General features: G+C 32.7%; 1 protein-coding gene across 1 annotated transcript; it reads left to right on the top strand.

The window, feature by feature from the left end:
* Positions 1-2,807: 2,807 nt before the first annotated feature.
* LOC132732565 (G-protein coupled receptor GRL101-like) lies at positions 2,808-20,160 on the top strand. The gene is made up of 9 exons (XM_060719075.1): positions 2,808-3,655; positions 11,566-12,084; positions 13,001-14,045; positions 16,036-16,226; positions 16,559-16,567; positions 16,877-17,004; positions 18,779-18,827; positions 19,155-19,402; positions 20,029-20,160. The coding sequence occupies exons 2-9, from the start codon at positions 11,718-11,720 to the stop codon at positions 20,158-20,160; spliced, it is 2,169 nt and encodes a 722-aa protein (XP_060575058.1). The 5' UTR covers positions 2,808-3,655; positions 11,566-11,717.
* Positions 20,161-20,368: the final 208 nt, after the last annotated feature.

Here is a 20,368-nt window from a genome sequence, read left to right as displayed (position 1 = left end):
TGGTTTAGGTCTTACTTATCTAGCCGTATACAAATGGTCAATGTCTCCGGTGTACTTTCATCTAGCGCCAATGTGACTTGTGGGGTACCCCCAAGGTTCGATCCTTGGCCCTCTCCTATTCATCATTTATGTTAATGATATGGAGGCTGTGGTTCGTAATAGATTGCTTCTGTATGCTGATGACTCAGGTATTTTATTATCAGGTAAAGATATCCAGTATATTACCTCTCTGCTTACTTATGATCTCAGCAGTGTGAGTAAGTGGCTCACTGATAATAAACTTTCCTTACATCTTGGAAAGACAGAGTCTATTTTATTTGCGTCTAAACCAAGACTTAGGTCATGTGATCAACTAAATATTGTATGTAATGGTATTACAATAACATCCACCAAATCTGTTAAATACTTAGATGCTGACCTAGATCAATGTCTATCTGGTGAGTCTATAGCCAGCCAGGTAATTAAGAAGGCCAATGCAAAACTTAAGTTTTAATATAGAAAAAAGTTCATTTTTAAATAGGTATAACTAACAGCTTTTAGTTTCTTTATTAATACAATGTCATTTTGATTATGCGTGTGCCTCCTGGTATTTAGGGTTGAGTCAAAATCTAAAAAAATAGACTTCAGGCCACACAGAATAAGTTGGTGAGGTTTATACTTAATCTCAGTCCCCGTACTTATTTAGGGAAGGCTCATTTTGAGGAAGTAGGTTGGTTACCAGTCTATCTGAGGGTAAATTTCCTTTATTCTTGTCATGTACATAAGATACATAAACAATAGTGCACCTAATTATTTAAATGAGCATTTTCAAATTGCAAATGAGGTACACTCTTACTCCACTCGATTTAGAGATAGTAACAAATTATTCTATTCCAAGAGTTAAGGGTTTCGGTAAGAAAACATTTGTATTTAATGGTTGTCAGGAATGGAACAGGTTACCAACACATCTTAGGTTCATAACAAGTCGTGATAATTTTAAAAAATCTCTTAAGGAACATTTTATGCAATCAATATCTGTTTAGTCATTTTAAACTAGTCATCTTACCTAGTTTTTATTTATATATTTTTTATGTTAAGTGCATATTTTAGTAGTACCTAGTCATTGTCGAACATATCTTTCATAATAATTATGATTATAATACATGTGTGATAAATTTTGTGATGGAAATAGTTATGTGCAATAATTGATAAAAGAAATTGTGATTGAATAATTTTTGTGCAATACTTAATAATTAGTAAATATTTTGCCTTTCTGGTGTCATATGATCAATTCTAAGGACCACAATGGAAATAAGTCGGCTTATGCCTTCTTTTTGTGTCATCCTTGGTATTGAATATATGGCATCAACACATGCACTTTCATGTTTACATGTATCTCTTGATGTTGACATTGAATTTGTAGTTGTTTTATGACATGTATTTTTTACCAGAATGAAACTATCTATCTATGCATTAATATTTAATACAATCTGGTTTGACTCTTAAAATTAAAATGAGATTCAGTTGATAAGATTAGATATAAGAATGATTGATATTAGAACATCACATGGTGCAAACGCTGACAGTTTATTGGTTACATTTTTGAGGTGTAACATAAATGATTTTTATTACATCATAAAAATATATTGATTTAAAGTGAGGTTGAAAATGAGCAGAGCTATACCAGCATTCACATTAACTATCTCGGATTCCAGGCGTTCCGGAACCCGGTATTTTTCAATCACTTGTGTGACAATTAAAACTCTTCTCTATACTTAACACATATTTCATTTTACAATTTGTTAATATTTTAACACAATTTCAAATGAAACAAAGCATTTTTTAACTTGGACTGTTGTAGACTATTATAATATCTAAAAACTCTAAAAGAAATAATTACAAGATTTACTCATCTTGTTTCAATTTAAATTTAATATTGACATCTGCCAGAGAACGCCTTTAGGAAGTATCATCCGTATACGAGCGAAATATTCTATTCCATAGCCATACCAACCCTGACCGAATCAATAACTTTTAAATTAAATCGCTTTATGGTGTCACAACTAGACACCTGTACCAGATGACCTAGACTACATAGCACCACGACCATTCAAATGCTTATGAGCTTCTTATACGTATCGTGTGCTCTTGTCTTAGCAATCTACTTCCTTATTATCCTTTAGTGATAAATCGGCTTATACATTTCCTATCTATCTGTCTATGTATTAATATTTTAAGCAAATTATTAAAGATGACCTAAGTGATAAATCCAAGGTATTAAAACTAAAAGACACGTGGAAGATACACACGTATCGAATCTTTAAACGTCATCAAGATAAAAGTTTTATAAAATATCAAACGATATTCAGCATAGTAAATCAATTAAATTATCTAACAGAAAAATAAAATAAACAATATTTTTTTTACAATTCCATTCAAAGCAATTACAGTATTTATATCGGCAGTTATGTAAGTAACGCAGTAGCTTGAGCAAAAAGAATCGCGTTTCATTGAAGATTTTGGTAAACTTTTCTTCTTGAATTACATGAATTAAGAGTTCAGTAACGATGGAATTTCTCTTTAACATAACTGATACTGTATTAAGATATTATTATTTAATATTTTTTATTCTAACATCTGGCTGGGAGCGTGCTGGATAAAAGAAAAGTTGCTTTTAAAAATGAATGGAAAACACAAAACAAATTACACAATTGGCGTTAAGTAAATCAAACTCAATTTAACCAGTTGTATAATCTCTATTGAAAGAAAACATATTGACCGGTTTTATATAGCTGTCAATGCTTACTTGAAAAAAAAATCTATGTTTTTAATTTTGCTTTTTTTTAATTTAATATTGAATATAATAATGTTCATAATAAACACCATAATATTGCAATAAATTATCAACTTTTTGTTGATGATGTCAGCTTCTCCTTTGCTGGAAATAAAAAACAACGGTTGTATATGAATAAAATAGAGATAAATAAGAATCCCTAAAGAAATCCCAACACGGCAAAATTGAAAATGTTGCACGCTCAGTTTGATTAAGCCTGGTCATGGACGGTACTGTCAATTGCAAATTACCGTCCACGCCCCCTATCAGCGACTTAAGCAGAATTCGACATTTTATATGAACTGGTAAAATTAAGAATTTTAAAACATCCGCAGATGTGTTCATATGGCGGTTATTTATTCAATTTAATATTCATTAAGTTGTAATCTCTTTTGCCGTCATCTAATAAGAAAATTGAACAACGATTCTGTTTTGTATCAAACCAAGAATATAATTGGATTATTCATTTGAAATAACTACATGTATAAAATACTGTTAAACATGAGAGACTATAGCTACTCAAACGATGAACATACATGCTAGTATGATGCTACATGGCTTATGTCTCGAATTCTTTATTATTTTATTCTACTTAAAAAGTAAAACAGAGTGACATCACAAATCATTCTCAGTCATTCACCACTGAAGAAAATGATATATATTTTAGTAATTTACAATGAATCGCTCTATATTGTCCGAGTCATTGAAAAAGCATTTGATTTTCAGAAAATTTCACTTGTCCAGCAAATACAGTCAAATGTCCAGGAAGTTATTGTATTGAACAACGATTTCTTTGTGACGGACAAAATGAATGTCCTGGAGGAGAAGATGAACAGGACTGTAGTAAGTTATTAAAATCTATAATCTAATTAACTCGTTCTTTTGATTTTTTTTCGTTCAAAAATGTCAATTTTACAGTATTCCAGTCGTGGATTGCTATGTTAATAATCGGGTAATTATATATAGATTATTTTTTCATTCTATCAGTTAGAATGTCGCTTACAATGACCGCCCGGGCCCAATCTACGGATAACTATGTTGAATACAACATAATCAGCTACAGTAAATGTTGCAAGCCATTTTGCCATACCTACATATAAGCTAATTGCAATACATATAGATTATCCCATTGCCATACCTACAGATTATCCCATTTATATATCTACAGATTAGTTCATTGCCACACCTAAAGATTAGCCAATTGTCACACATACAGACTATCCAATTGTGAAGCCTTTAGATTATCCCATTGTTATATCTACAGATTATCTCATTGTTATATCTACAGATTATCTCATTGCCATACATACATATTATCCCATTGCCATACATACATATTATCCCATTGTCATATCTACAGATTATCTCATTGTCATATATACATATTATCCCATTGTCATATCTACAAATTATCCCATTGTCATACATACATATTGTCCCATTGTCATATCTACAGATTATCTCATTGTCATATCTACAGATTATCTCATTGTCATATATACATATTATCCCATTGTCATATCTACAAATTATCCCATTGTCATACATACATATTATCCCATTGTCATATCTACAAATTATCCCATTGTCATACATACATATTGTCCCATTGTCATACATACGTATTATCACATTGTCATAAATACATATTGTCCCATTGTCATATCTACAGATTATCTCATTGTCATATCTACAAATTATCCCATTGTCATACATACATATTGTCCCATTGTCATATCTACAGATTATCCCAATATCATCACTACAGATTAGCCAGTTGTCATACCAACATATTAGCCCTTTGTCATACATATAGAGTAGCCAATTGTTCACTTACACATCAGCCCATTTATTGAACTTGTTAAATAAAATCTTCATATGCGAGCCTCTGGCGCGAATAGAAATTTTTATTCAAGGAGTTCAATGAATTCATTACTGGATCTTCACGAAATTAATATTATATTTATCACATAACCATAATAAGATTGGTTTGCAGTTAAAATGTGTAATTTTTCATGGACGCACATATAATGTAACGCTCACTAACTCTATGTTTTTATTATATACCTATAAATGTTTTCCCTAATGTTTTCCGTATTATGTTAGTGACAAATACGGTACCATATATGGAAGTGGCGGACTATTTTGACGTTGGTTCCGATCTTAGCTTTGTATAATTTTGCATTTGGAAAAGGGAACCAAAATTATTAGAGGTGTGGCCGGTTCGCACGAATTACGTATTCATCTGTCAGTCATGAATGTATTTCTTGAAAAATACATTTCATTTTCTGAATGAAAGGAACAGATATCATAAAAGGAAAATGGGCCAAATACAGAAAAGGCCGGGTTGCATATGTATACAAAATATCATGAGGCTATTTAAAATGTTTCTACCACTGACCATACATGTTGAAAATTTAACTTAGTCGGTAAACCGCAAGTGGGTGAGCATCAGACCTGAAATAGAATCATACAATATGGGACCACATGTCAATGCTGTGAACCACATATCAAGAGGCTGTGGTAAGAAGTTGCTGTGAAAACTGTTACAAAATTTCTTACTATTGATCATTAATTATGTCAAAATTTAACTAAGTCGGCAAACAGGAAGTGGATGAGCTACAGATCTGAAATAAAATCCCACGGTATGGGACTATGTGTTAATGATGTATACCAAATATCAAAAGACTGTAATTAGTAGTTGCTGCGTAAGTTGTTACGAAAGTTTCCTACCATTGACCATTAATGCCATAAATCTAACTTAGTCGGCAAACAAGTAGTGGATGAACTGCAGACCTGAAATCTTATCCTACGGTATGGGACTATGTGTTCATGCTGTATACCAAATATCAAAAGACTGTGATAAGTAGTTGCTGAGAAAACTGTTACGAAAATTTCCTACCATTGACCATTAATGTCGAAAATTTAACTAAGTCGGCAAATAGGAAGGAGGAAAGCAACATACCTGAAATCCAACCCCACGGTATGGAACTACATTGTAATGCTGTATATCAAATATTAAAAGACTGTGATAAGTAGTTGCTGAGAAAACTGTTACGAAAATGTTCTACCATTGACCATTAATGTCGAAAATTTAACTAAGTCGGCAAACAGGGAGTGGAAAAGCAACAGACATGAAATCCCAACCCAAGGTATGGGACTACATGGTAATGCTGTATATTAAATATCAAAAGGCTGTGATAAGTAGTTGCTGAGAAAACTGTTACGAACATTTCATACTATTGACCATTAATGTTGAAAATTTAACTAAGTCGCCAATCAGGAAGTCAATGAGCGACAGACCCGAAATCAAATTCCACGATAAGAGACCATGTTTTTGATACTGTATACCAAATATCAAAAGGCCTTGATAAGTAGTTGCTGAGAAAACTCTAACGAAAATTTCCTACAATTGACCATTAATGTTAAAAATTTAACTAAGTCTGCAAACAGGAAGTGAATAGGTAAATAGTTATTGTCGATTTTAAAAAGGCGTTTGACCCCGTATATAGAAATAGTATATGGCTTAAGGTGTATGAGCAAGTAAAATCATGTGTCAAAGAAAGTGGCTGTTTATCTAATTATTTCGACATCATTTAGTATGAAGCAGGGAGAGCCATTATCATCTCTATAATTTCTTGGGGTATTTTTGGTTTGTTTCTTTATGCTATGCGTAATCAGGCAGACACTATAGATAGATTTACTGCCGACGAATCACAGACATTCCTATTGTTTTTTTGCAAATGGTTTACAGCATTTTATGAACAAACTACAACACCACTGTGCCCGGTAGTGTATTATGGTTTATACAAAAAACACTTGTTATGCTTGGCAAAAAAAATGTTAAAAGAAAAAACATTGATTCTATAATACTTACAGATTGAATATTATTTAATTATTTACATATTTTAGTTGTTTTTTTTTTTGTCTTCAAATGGAACGTTTTATCTTTCACAGCCTTAGTTTTTACTTTATTCAACAGATGTATGTAAAAGGCCTCTTCCCAATCGAAATTATCTTTAAAATCATATAGTTTTCCTAAAGATCTTAACTTATACCAGCTTTTTTTAATTCCCAACTTTGCAATTTTATCAATAATTTTTACCCAAACAGAAGACGCTTAGGTTCCTTCACAATTAAAGACGTTTTCGGTAGTTTTCTGTGCGCATCGTTATGCGCTTCCACGAAAGATAATCACGGTTAATTACTCTTCAAATGAAGGTCAAGTTGAATAGTATTCGGATAAGTGTTTAAATTTCGGCTATAAGCAAATAATGAGTAAATAATACAGAATAGATATTTCTAAATGTTCAAAAGGAGATCGGTTCAAAAGAATAAGAGGTCGTTTAGACAACATCACATAAAAGATTTCTCCAAGCATTAGTACGACAGCATTGATGATAATTCTGCGCGCGTTACCCCACCCACTTGTGGTATAGTGACGAAAGTACGCCGCGACTTGATTACTGGCAGACAACTGGGCAAAGAAGTTTAAAATGATTTATTTTAAAAGTGTTGAATAAAAAACAAAATTAATATCTAAGAAATGTTCCGAATTTCATTATTTTCTTTGTAAATTTCTGAATACTTGCTTACTGTTCGAGAATGTTAGTCGAGTGAAAAATATAATATGGCCCTAGATGGGTGAGCATCAGACCTGAAATAGAATCATACAATATGGGACCACATGTCAATGCTGTGAACCACATATCAAGAGGCTGTGGTAAGAAGTTGCTGTGAAAACTGTTAAAAAATTTCTTACTATTGATCATTAATTATGTCAAAATTTAACTAAGTCGGCAAACAAGAAGTGGATGAGCTACAGATCTGAAATAAAATCCCACGGTATGGGACCATGTGTTAATGATGTATACCAAATATCAAAAGGCTGTAATTAGTAGTTGCTGCGTAAGTTGTTACGAAAATTTCCTACCATTGACAATTAATGCCATAAATCTAACTTAGTCGACAAACAGGTAGTGGATGAGCTGTAGACCTGAAATCGTATCCCACAATATGGGACTATGTGTTGATGCTGTATACCAAATATCAAAATACTGGGATAAGTAGTTGCTGAGAAAACTGTTACGAAAATTTCCTACCATTGACCATTAATGTCGAAAATTTAACTAAGTCGGCAAACAGGAATTGAAAACGCAACAGACCTGAAATCCAATCCCACGGTATGGAACTACATTGTAATGCTGTATATCAAATATTAAAAGACTGTGATAAGTAGTTGCTGAGAAAACTGTTACGAAAATGTTCTACCATTGACCATTAATGTCGAAAATTTAACTAAGTCGGCAAACAGGGAGTGGAAAAGCAACAGACATGAAATCCCAACCCAAGGTATGGGACTACATGGTAATGCTGTATATTAAATATCAAAAGGCTGTGATAAGTAGTTGCTGAGAAAACTGTTACGAACATTTCATACTATTGACCATTAATGTTGAAAATTTAACTAAGTCGCCAAACAGGAAGTCAATGAGCGACAGACCCGAAATCAAATTCCACGATAAGAGACCATGTTTTGATACTGTATACCAAATATCAAAAGGCCTTGATAAGTAGTTGCTGAGAAAACTCTAACGAAAATTTCCTACAATTGACCATTAATGTTAAAAATTTAACTAAGTCTGCAAACAGGAAGTGAATAGGTAAATAGTTATTGTCGATTTTAAAAAGGCGTTTGACCCCGTATATAGAAATAGTATATGGCTTAAGGTGTATGAGCAAGTAAAATCATGTGTCAAAGAAAGTGGCTGTTTATCTAATTATTTCGACATCATTTAGTATGAAGCAGGGAGAGCCATTATCAACTCTATAATTTCTGTTTTTTTTTATTTTTTTGTTTATGCTATGAGTAATCAGGCAGACACTATAGATACATTTACTGCCGACGAATCACAGACATTCCTATTGTTTTTTGCAAATGGTTTACAGCATTTGATGAACAAACTACAACACCACTGTGACCGGTGGTGTATTATGGTTTATACAAAAAACACTTGTTATGCTTGGCAAAAAAGGTTAAAAGAAAAAACATTGATTCTATAATACTTACAGATTGAATATTATTTAACTATCTACATATTTTAGTGTTGTTGTTTTTTTTGTCTTCAAATGGAACGTTTTATATTTCACAGCCTTAGTTTTTACTTTATTCAACAGATGTATGTAAAAGGCCTCTTCCCAATCAAATTATCTTTAAAATCATGTAGTTTTCCTAAAGATCTTAACTTATACCAGCTTTTTTAATTCCCAACTTTGCAATTTTATCAATAATTTTTACCCAAACAGAAGACGCTTAGGTTCCTTCACAATTAAAGACGTTTTCGGTAGTTTTCTGTGCGCATCGTTATGCGCTTCCACGAAAGATAATCACGGTTAATTACTCTTCAAATGAAGGTCAAGTTGAATAGTATTCGGATAAGTGTTTAAATTTCGGCTATAAGCAAATAATGAGTAAATAATACAGAATAGATATTTCTAAATGTTCAAAAGGAGATCGGTTCAAAAGAATAAGAGGTCGTTTAGACAACATCACATAAAAGATTTCTCCAAGCATTAGTACGACAGCATTGATGATAATTCTGCGCGCGTTACCCCACCCACTTGTGGTATAGTGACGAAAGTGCGCCGCGACTTGATTACTGGCAGACAACTGGGCAAAGAAGTTTAAAATGATTTATTTTAAAAGTGTTGAATAAAAAACAAAATTAATATCTAAGAAATGTTCCGAATTTCATTATTTTCTTTGTAAATTTCTGAATACTTGCTTACTGTTCGAGAATGTTAGTCGAGTGAAAAATATAATATGGCCCTAGATATGTTTTAAAAAGATATTCAGTATCATTTACTTAATATAACATCAAAAGAAAAAGAAATTTTTATTACAACATGTTTTTGTTGTATATTTGACAATACATTTAGTATAACACTGATATTTCTTAAGAAAGCGGCCGTGGTAATTTTGACAGTTGGCATATGCGGTAATTATTGAAACTGCCCGTTTACAAAAAACTAACACGTCAACATATATATTTTATTTATATTTTTGAATCCACCATCAAATGTTACGTGATATATCAATAATGTAGAAAATTCTATGAAAGACATTTCTTGATAGCTTTAATTTTTTACAGAATTCATGTTTATTTTTCTCATTTTTTGTTTAGTTAAAAAACATAAAAACTTATTTTTTTAAGGAATATGTTCCAATTATCGTTTGTTTTATACAGAACCCTAAGATAAAGCAAGCTTTGTATAAAATTATGTTTATTGTGAGTGTAATAAGCTATTTTATACATTATTATAACACAGTTTGGCTATTTTGACAATTTTGAGATATACGGTTACCATGGAAACTGCCATTTTTTTTAGGATTTAGAATTTTAGGATTACGGGGTGACTGGTCAAAGGTCATATGGGTATTTTACAACAAAATATTTTACCACCAATAGCACAACAGCCTTTCGATTCTTTTAACTCAAACGTCTGGGTCTTTGAATTCAGAAAAATCTTATTATTTTAGATTCAATTAAACAAAGGTCGAGGTCACATTCATCTAGTCTATAAATACGGTTATCGATCGATAACTCAACAACCTGTGGACCTTTCGCTCTCAAATTTTACAGGTGCATTGTTCTGGCTAGTTCATTAACCTTATTGATCGGGGTCATGGCATCAAAGGTCAAGGTCATATTAATCTTGTATGTAAAACAATGGCTTTTAGTATCATGACAGTTTCCGACCAATAACTTAAAAACTCAAGCAAATACTTCTTTCATGACTATCTTAACTTTAAACATTAATTTGCTACTCTAACTTGAATTATGGCATAAGTCCGTCTTCATCAATTAGCAGGCGAATTGTTTGAAAACACACCTAAATTTTCAGTCTACAATATGAAGTGATTAAAACAAATCGACTTGCTTGTTTAAATTGTATTGATATATATGCAGAGGGCAACAACTTAATAAATACTTAAAGCAGGACAGATCCCACGATTTACTACACACAACAACATACATCATGTGCATGTATGTATACAATGTTGACAATGTGTATTTAAGAACTACGCATTCAAACACTTAGACCTATTGAAACAAGAAATAGAAAATTCCAGAGCTTGTAGTGAGGGTCATATTTTGGCAGCAAAAATAATTCAGAAGTACAAAAAGTGAAGTTTGTAATGAATCGTCCGGCCGGGGGGTAAAAATTGACACGATTTTTCGTGAATCTGTGTTAATTTCAAATGCCTTCAGAAAGTAAATTTAATATGTGATCTCAATTAGTATTATTAGTTATTACATGCATATCAAATGTGACATTCTTAAGTTTTAAGTTTACTTTTATTTCTGTTTCATGAAAAATACTGTTGACAAATTAATATCGGAGTTGAATTAGATATTGAAGGTTTTTAATTTTATGCTTAATTTAGACATTGTGCATCATTCGATAAATTGTTGCTTAGATAATAATACTAATTGTAAAAGAATAGATCTGACTCTTCTATTCTCAAAATCGTCGTACACAGTATCAGAAAAAAATCAGCAAATTATTTAGTTCAAGTGTATGTGTAACTAGCTAAGAGTCTTTGTTATGATGTTTTTGTCAAATTGCAACATTGTTAATTTTTAAGCAAGGGCTTAATGGCTGATGAGAAAAAAGCTCTTAGATCAAGATTACAAAAGAAAAATATCTTTATGACCGAAATACAGTGCAGATTTTAATTCTAATTTCAGCTTGTGAAGACTCGGATAGAGAAGTAATCATATTTGTGGAAAATGATGACTCTGAGAGCAGAGAAGCAGCAACGCATTTAGCTAAACAATTTTTCGCAAACAGTAACAATAACATCGTAAGATTGTTTTATTTTAAGATTCTGCATAGAGAAATGAAGTTTGACATAGATTACAGGCTATTGGAAATAAACATAGAGCGTGTTAACGGAGAACAGAAAACTAAGAAGACTGGATGCGATTTTAAAACCATGGCGAGAGACGTTCTTAAAAAACTGCAGTTTTCCAAGCCAGAAAAAAGAGCAATTATTGTTTTGGAAAACAGTATTGAATCATCAGTTGTCGCTAGCTTAGCATTGTCCAATATTTCAGAGCCAGCGTTTTCAATCTATCGGTTGATAAAAGATTTTAGTTCTTCACTTTACAAAGATAACAGATACAAATTTGTTAAAGATATACACATCAGCAAATGGAGTTCTCTTTTTTCGATTGGATTCAGACGATTTCCTGAAATATGTACAGGTAACAGCGTTTTCAGCTTGACTCGTTTGCCTACACATATTAGGTAAATTATATAAAATATTACACCGTTTTAGATTTTGAAAGAAAGGTGTTTGTTTCGTTGATTTTAAATATTAAGCGGATATTTTTTCGTTGAAGTGAAAAATGGAATATATTGTCACGAAACATGACAAAATGCCTCTTTTTTACGAGTCGAGTATTAGTGAAAATATATACTATAGGTCACGAAAAGCGAAAAAATAACCTTTTATTTAATTTCATCATCAATGAAAAATGGTTACGAGTCCCCTTGCTTGCTATGCAATTGCATGTGTACAGCGCGCAGTAATATATTCATGTATTCATAGATGCGCGACGCGGTTTCAATGCACATAAAATGTTGTGTGTTTATTTTATTTCATGTATTTATGATGAAAACATGTTAAATTTATTCAGTTTGCGTCATTGAAATAACAGTCTTGCATTGACTGTTCGTGCATGCGCTGTTTGGCACTACATTGTGACGTCACGTAAACAACACTTTAAAACGTCTGCACAGGGTTAATGACAGAAAAAGATATGTTGGTGTTCGAACATTTTTCATTGTTAGACCATTTTCTATAATTTATGCAAGTTTTCAAAGCAAAATTCAATAAAAAAAAATGTTTTTTATTAATCAGATTTTTTCAAACAAAATGGCCAAAGAAGTACCATAAAATAAATATGAGTTTTGACTCCGCCCACTTCAATTTATATTTCAAATTTAGCTTTATTAAATGATTACATCGGTAATGCCTGACCATATCATAAATTTAACAACTAAAGAAAACCAAGAAACTATGATATATAACCATGGTAACAGCGGTAGTGTAGTCTTTGATGACTATTTGTTTTAAAACTCGTGTAAAAATATTTTTTCTTAACATGTCTGTTTCAGAGGCTACAATCGTACCATGTGCTGGGAAGTACAGATGTTTGTCTAGTAAGCAATGTATACCATTTGAACAAGTATGTGATGATGTCATTCATTGCAAAAATGGTGATGATGAACGACTTTGTAATTCTGTATGTCCAGAGAAATGTAATTGTACCGGTGATGTTATCAATTGTAAGGCAACCAATATATCAATGTCTGATATTTTATCATGGAGTGTACAGGCTAGAAGTCTTGATCTAAGTATAAATCCACAAGTAAAGGAAATACCTAAACACAATTTAAAATTTCCTTACATGTTACGACTAAATATTTCATCATGTAGTATTCATTATATTGATGAAAGGGCTTTCTTTGACTTGAAAAATTTGTTATCGTTAGATCTAAGCAACAATAAAATACAGCGATTACCTAATCTTGTATTTAGCAAGCTTCGATATCTTACCTATTTGAATCTGGACAGAAATATAGAATTAACAATAATTTCATCGACCGCTTTTAAAGGTTTGAAATCAGTACGAAACTTAAAAATTTCCGGCACAAAACTGAAAAAGATTAGTTCACTTACATTCTCTGGCTTGCAGTTGGACAGTATCGACATTTCTTACAACAGAATTGAGGAAATTGAAGATTTTGCCTTTAACAATACGCTAGTTCATAAAATTAACTTTGAAGGCAATAAAGTTGTAAAATTCGGAGAATTTATGTTTAATGGCGTAAAATCACTTCGGGAGCTTCATACACCTGCATTTAAATTCTGCTGTATCCGACCTTATTATGTTCCTGAAGAAGATTGCAAACCATCGAAGAATGAATTTTCTTCATGTGAAGACCTGATGAGAAATTGTGTACTTCAAGCTGTCCTTTGGATAGTTGGGCTAGCTTCATTGCTCGGGAACCTATCGTCAATTATCTACCGTCTAGTGTACGATCGTGAAAGGCTTAAAATAGGATATGGCATATTTGTAACAAACCTAGCAGTTGCAGATTTCCTGATGGGTGTTTACCTCATCATGATAGCAGTTGCTGATTCACTCTATAGAAACAGGTATTAATAAAGGGCTAACTCACTATACAAAAAAAAGTATTGATCTCGTATACTACCGTGAGAGGCTAAATATACATGTATGTAATGGCATATTTGTATCTAACCCTGTAATTACAAAATTTCTTATCAGCGTTTACCTCTTCATAATGGCAATTGCTGTTTCACTTTAAATATAGCAACAGGTATTTATAAATGATTGGTTCACTATACAAAAACAGCTACTGATTTATGATTGTTTCCTCAGTAACAACTCAGTAACAAGTGCTGATTTATCGTTCTTGCATATCAGACAGGATAATCTACTGTTTACACCGGTGCTAGAAAAATCGGTCATGCACCCGATGTTAGCAAGCCTGTGTGTTTTATATGACGTCGTTCTCAAGCTCCTTTTATCAATCAATGGCCTTTTTAGCATGACGTCATTGTGCTGATATGTATAAATTTATCTATTTTTACACCAGTGCTAGAAATATCTGTCACACACCCCATGTAAGACAACCTGCGTGTTTTATATAGCTTCATTCTCCATGTTCTCACGCACCCATATCAATCAATTGTATTGGCGCCATTGTGCTGATATGGATAAGTTTTAATTCATACTTTGCTACTATTAGAAAAAGCGTGGTCGAGTGGTCCTTGATTTCAGATCACTTGCCTCCTCACCGCAGAAGGTTCGAATCCCGACAGGGATTTTGGGTTCTTTCATGTGTGGAAGCTATCCAGCTAGCTTACGGAACGTCGGTGGTTCAACTTAGGTGCCTACAATAATGCACAGAAGGGCACCTAAGTAGAACCACCGGCTTTCCGTAAGTCTTCCTCCACCAGTAAAGCTGGAACGTCGCCCTATAACCTATACCGTCTCGGTGTGACGTAAACCCCTATCAAACAAACAAACAAAATTACAAAAAAAGTGCTAAATGGAAATATAAGGTTTTACAATTTTTTTTCGACGTATCATTGATTTGTAATAACCAGAAATTGAATCAAACACCGGCTGTCGTTACCCACGGGAATATTTAGTTCTCGGTTGAAATTCGACAGAGCCTCGAGCTAGATAGTCCGGCCTGTAACGGCAGTTGGTAAAGACCCTTCAATTTACAGAAACAAATACTGACTGTTTCATCGTTCAAAAACAACATTTTAACTAATTTAAAAAAAAACAAAGTCAAATTAATTTTCTTAATAGCAACATGTACTCTATCCTAAATAAATATTAACATAACTCCCGAGCCATGTTGCAGTGAATTGTTGTTTTTTTAATCATCATTTATCATTAAGATACAATTTCTATAAATATCCGAATTAATTATACCAAAACAAAAGAAGATATGAGCCGCATCACGACAAAACCAACATAATGCGTTTGCGACCAGCATGGATCCAGACCAGTCTGCGATTCCGCGCAGTCTGATCAGGATCCATGTTGTTCGCTTACAAACCCAATAACAAGTAAAGAAAGTGATAGTGAACAGCATGGATCCTGATCAGACTGCGCGGATGCGCAGACTTGTCTTGATCCTTGCTGGTCGCAAACCCATTATGTTGGTTTTGTCATGACGCGACTCATATGGTACAAGTTCACTTTACCTTGGCTTCATAGTTGGAGATGTATACATTTTACGATTAAATAAAGCCATATGTTTCTTTATGCTATATTCATTACAATAAATTTTAAACCGTTCATCACACAAACGAGTCGATATAAATTATATATTGTTCACACATTATTTGATCGAGGTATCTTTTTTTTCAAAGAAGTATTTAAACAGTTAAATTAAGTCAATAATTCCGTAATTGTTATTTACAAATGTACGTTTATTTCTCACACATCAGAATGAGATTACTTTTATAGAATTTGTTTCAATAACCTGTACATGCTAAAGGAAATAGGTAATAATAAAAAATATTTATTTACATTAATAGACGATGAACATTGGTACATAAATAAACAAAAAAATATTAAAATAATTTATTCCCTTTTCTTTTTCAGATATATATTTGTGGACGATCAATGGAGAAACAGTAATTGGTGTATTACTGCCGGAGTTTTATCTACAATTTCATCTGAAGCCAGTGTCCTCTTTCTCTGTTTGATAACATTAGATAGACTTTTAGTGATCAAGTTTTCCGTTTGCACAGTGAGGTTTGGACCTATGAAAGCCTATATCTCTTGTGGATTGTGCTAGGTTCATTTCCGTCATCCTATCGGTCATTCCAATTCTTTACACAAGTCACTTCCAAAACGAATTCTACTCTAGAACAGGAGTTTGTATTGCATTGCCTTTAACACGAGATAAACCTCCAGGGTGGATTTATTCTGTATCCATTTTTGTCGGCCTGAATTTATGTACTTTCATTCTTGTTGCTATAGGACAAATCTCAATATTCACAGAACTTCGACGATCAACCTCAGCTATAAAGAAGACAGAAATGTCAAGAAGACGTGACTTGAAAGTTGCTAGAAATCTTATACTCGTTGCAACAACTGATTTCCTGTGTGTGGTTTCCGATAGGTGTGATGGGTAAGATCTCGCATACATATGGTATATGTGTTTGTATTGTCTGCTTTACAATTTATTAATTAACCTGGATTACACACGTCTTACTTCAACGATATTGCACGATTTATATGTAGCACCTTCTGTAAAAGCATTTTTTTTTTCTTTTTATTCGTTAGGATGTGACTTTTCAATTTTCAAGTACAAGTTTTTTTTTCGAAATATATACCTGTACATGATTTATATATTCTTTTATAAGAACTTAAAAAACAGTAACTGCGATGCTAAATCTAATATAACAATGTCAAAAGCACAGCTTTTCCTTTGTTTCAGGTATTTTAGCCTTGAACGGATTTCCGATTCCAAGTGATGTTTATGCATGGTCAGTCGTTTTCATTTTACCAATAAATTCTGCTCTTAACCCGTTCTTGTATACAGTGACAGCAATAATCGGGAAGAAGGTAAAACAATTGGTTACTTTCCTGAAGACATAATTATACTTTTGTCTTTTAATTTACTTCTTGCATATCAGAAAGGATTGTCAACTGTTTAAACTTGTGCTAGAAAAAAAAACTCTTGTCTTACACCCCTACCCGTGTAAGACAAGTCGCGTGTTCTAAATGACGTATCCCAAGAATCATGTATCATGAATGAATTGCGTTCTATGCATGACGTCATATTGCCGTCTGAAGTTCATCCGCTTCTCACCGAAAAGGGCTAAATGGAAATATTAGCTTTTGTTTTTTGTTTTTTGTTTTCTTTTCGAGATAATAATTTATATCAAGTAAGCACGAAAAATAATCAAACACCGACTGTCGTAACTAAAGGGAATTTTTTGCTTTCGAGTTACAACTGTTCAGCGGAAACCAAGCCTCGTAAACAGGTATCCTCGAGCTAAATGTTCCCGTATGTATGTAAGATTCTAATAATCTATTCATGATATAAGAAATTCGTTATGATGGTCATTTATTATGTCTTAAATTTATTAAATATTGGGGACAAAGACTTTGGTTTGAATCACAGTACCATTTGTGTATCTAACATATAGAAAAGCCTCTGGCGAGTATAATATTATTTTTATTAAACGAGTCAATAAAATTAGTAATGAACATACACGAGTATACTATCTTATCACATACCTAAAATACAGACCGTTTAAAGTGAAAAAGGAAAACTTTTCATTGACGCGCCTAAAGTGTAACGCTAACATTTTGCGCGTCTTAACGCAATGTTTTATATGTAATGTTAATGATGTCACATCAAAATATATACACGATTGTGCAATACCGTGTTTTCGTAGTCGCAAAAGCGGCATGGGTATTTGAAAATAGCAATAAAGAATTTGTGAGATAATAAGCTAATAAGTTATGTTGGTAAAAGTGTCACAAAATTAAAACAGTTTAATCATTAATTTTTTCAGTCGTCTCGTACATTATATAACGAAACACGGTATTAAGTGTGCTGCAGCACATGAAATAATAATGTCGAAAGAAACACATCTATTGATATGATACCTAGGTCGAACGAATTTGGTTAAATCTTTAATTAAATATACCTGTTATTTACTATATCTGTAACTTGTATCATAGTTTGGGGACCTTTCTGTTGAAAATGTGTCCGAGTTAAATCGTATAGGTATACATGCACAGTGGGTTAACTGGAGTACAGGTAATAGTTACCCGCACACCGGAGCATGCCCATTGATTGGTTAATTTTTGCTGGGGTTTACTATTTTTTCGGCCGAGAAAGGAAAAGCGACAGAAATATTATATTCAGATGCTCGTTAATTGGTAACTGTTTTCCGGGGTTTCATATTGCGACAACAGGGATTGTGTTTTGTATGTTTTACTATGATACAAAAGAGAAAGAACATCAAAACACTGGGCAATCTGATTAACACTCAGGGGGGTATGCCCTCTCGAACAAATCAGATAGCTTCGTGTTTCGATGCTCTTTCTATTACTAAATGCAGTCTCACTTGTCAATGCGACCACGTGTATTAAGCGACTTTAGTCGTATGCGACCTTTTTAAATTCCCACCGATCATTTTCTCAAACTAATGTATAATTAAATGATTATTGTAATTCATTATATCAGTATTGAAGTTTTAGACTTTAAATATAATACTATTCATAGTGATAGCAGTGTTATATGGAGTATGGACGTTAAAGGTATAATGTTTTTGCAGTTGGGCAATAGTATTATTTGAAATCAGTGCTTCACTTTGTATTTTAGAGTTTCAATCCAAGTCTTGATGAGCAGAGTCGAACAGCGGTCCAGAAAGGTAAATACTAACTTGCAATCAGATTCACTTCTATAATTCTTTTATTGTTATTTTCTGGGACGAATTTTTTAACTTACATATATGCTACGTAATATCAAGACAATATGCAATATAAAGGTGAACGGTTTAAACAGCTGACAAGGAGCGACGTAGGATGTAGGACTGTGACCATTTAATCTGATCTAAGGAGAACAACATAGACTGTTGTTCAAACTGTTTGAAATGCAAAGAACCAGTAAACATATAATTATTGTATAGATGACGTGATTTACAGAAGTTTCCGGCACAAATAATGTATAGATCAATACAACGTGTAATTTTTTTCAGAAATTGGCACCGCCATTTTAGAATATCAGAAATTTAGCAGATCTGTGCGGATGATAAGTGAACTTGTACCAGTCGGGACGAAACGTAGTATTCAAGAAATTCTTGATGATGACAGTTGCTTGTCAGTCAATGTTGTTGCGGCTCTGTGCAAAGAACTTGCCGATTATCTACGTCTGTTGCATGAGAATTATATTGCTATAGATCAGATATGTGAGAAAAACATTTACATTCAAGTGTATAAAACAAAGGTAACTACACAGTTTTTATAAACAATTTCAATTCCATTTTTCTTTCTGCAATAACACTAAATATGCAATATTTACAAAAATATTAACAAATTAGATATGCAAAGATATAAAGAAAGTGGTCAATGTGAAGCTTAGGTTTTGACAAAAACACAAAACAATAATAATACATAGAGGACAACAATATAGATTTATGTTTTTAAATTGATAAATTGCATATTGTATGCCAGTTTTTTTTATTTTAAAATATTTGAGAATAAATATTTAGTATCGTTCGATTGAAAAAAAAATATATATAATCGCTCAAACCCAGGAAGAACCATTGATATTGTCTACCGCACTACTTCTTTTCAAATTGCATACAGTAAAACTCAGTTATTGAAATAGTGTAATTGATAATTACGTGAAGTATGCCTTATAACGTTCCTACATGTTAAACTCGTTGCAGAAATCCTTGCTTGGTGTAAAGTCAAATTGTTGTAATGTTTATAAATTGAAAAAAAAGTCATTAGTTATATATAAACATTCCTTGAAATTCTCATCTTTTACCTCATATCCTTTTAACATTATTCATTTTAACGCACAGCTTCCATTGTTTAATCAGTAACAATGTCCCATTCCGTCAATAGGTACACAAACCAATTGTTGTAATCGATGCCAAAGCGACGCTAGCTGCCGATGAAAGAGCTCTACAGGAAAATATCCGCCAATTTGGTAGCATTCTCCGAAAACTTATTTTAAAATGTGAAAAGGGTTTTTAAAGAAATGATTGTTTGCAATGAATGCAAGTCACCTGTATTACGCGGTTTATGTACTTAGTAATATATGTGAGTGAGACCAAAATAAAGTGCTGGCTCACCATTATATATACCGTATTCGGTATATATTTGTGAACATGAACTCTGAATCGTCTAGAGATACTGCGCTCCAACACCGTATAGTTAAATCAAACATGCGTTGCATTGGTAC

This window comes from Ruditapes philippinarum, unplaced genomic scaffold, assembly GCF_026571515.1.
Source record: "Ruditapes philippinarum isolate M1 unplaced genomic scaffold, ASM2657151v2 ctg10829_1_1_1_1, whole genome shotgun sequence".
Taxonomy (NCBI): domain Eukaryota; kingdom Metazoa; phylum Mollusca; class Bivalvia; order Venerida; family Veneridae; genus Ruditapes; species Ruditapes philippinarum.
The sequence above is the reverse complement of the archived record's forward strand: the minus strand, read 5'-3'. Positions and strand labels throughout refer to the sequence as shown.

Bases quoted from the DNA above. Each gene is read 5' to 3' on its own strand.
- LOC132732565 (XM_060719075.1), top strand. From the start codon at position 11,718: ATGAAGTTTGACATAGATTACAGGCTATTGGAAATAAACATAGAGCGT. The intron at 18,828-19,154 runs GTAAATACTAAC...AATTTTTTTCAG, and splicing joins TCGAACAGCGGTCCAGAAAG to AAATTGGCACCGCCATTTTA. The intron at 19,403-20,028 runs GTAACTACACAG...TTCCGTCAATAG, and splicing joins TTCAAGTGTATAAAACAAAG to GTACACAAACCAATTGTTGT.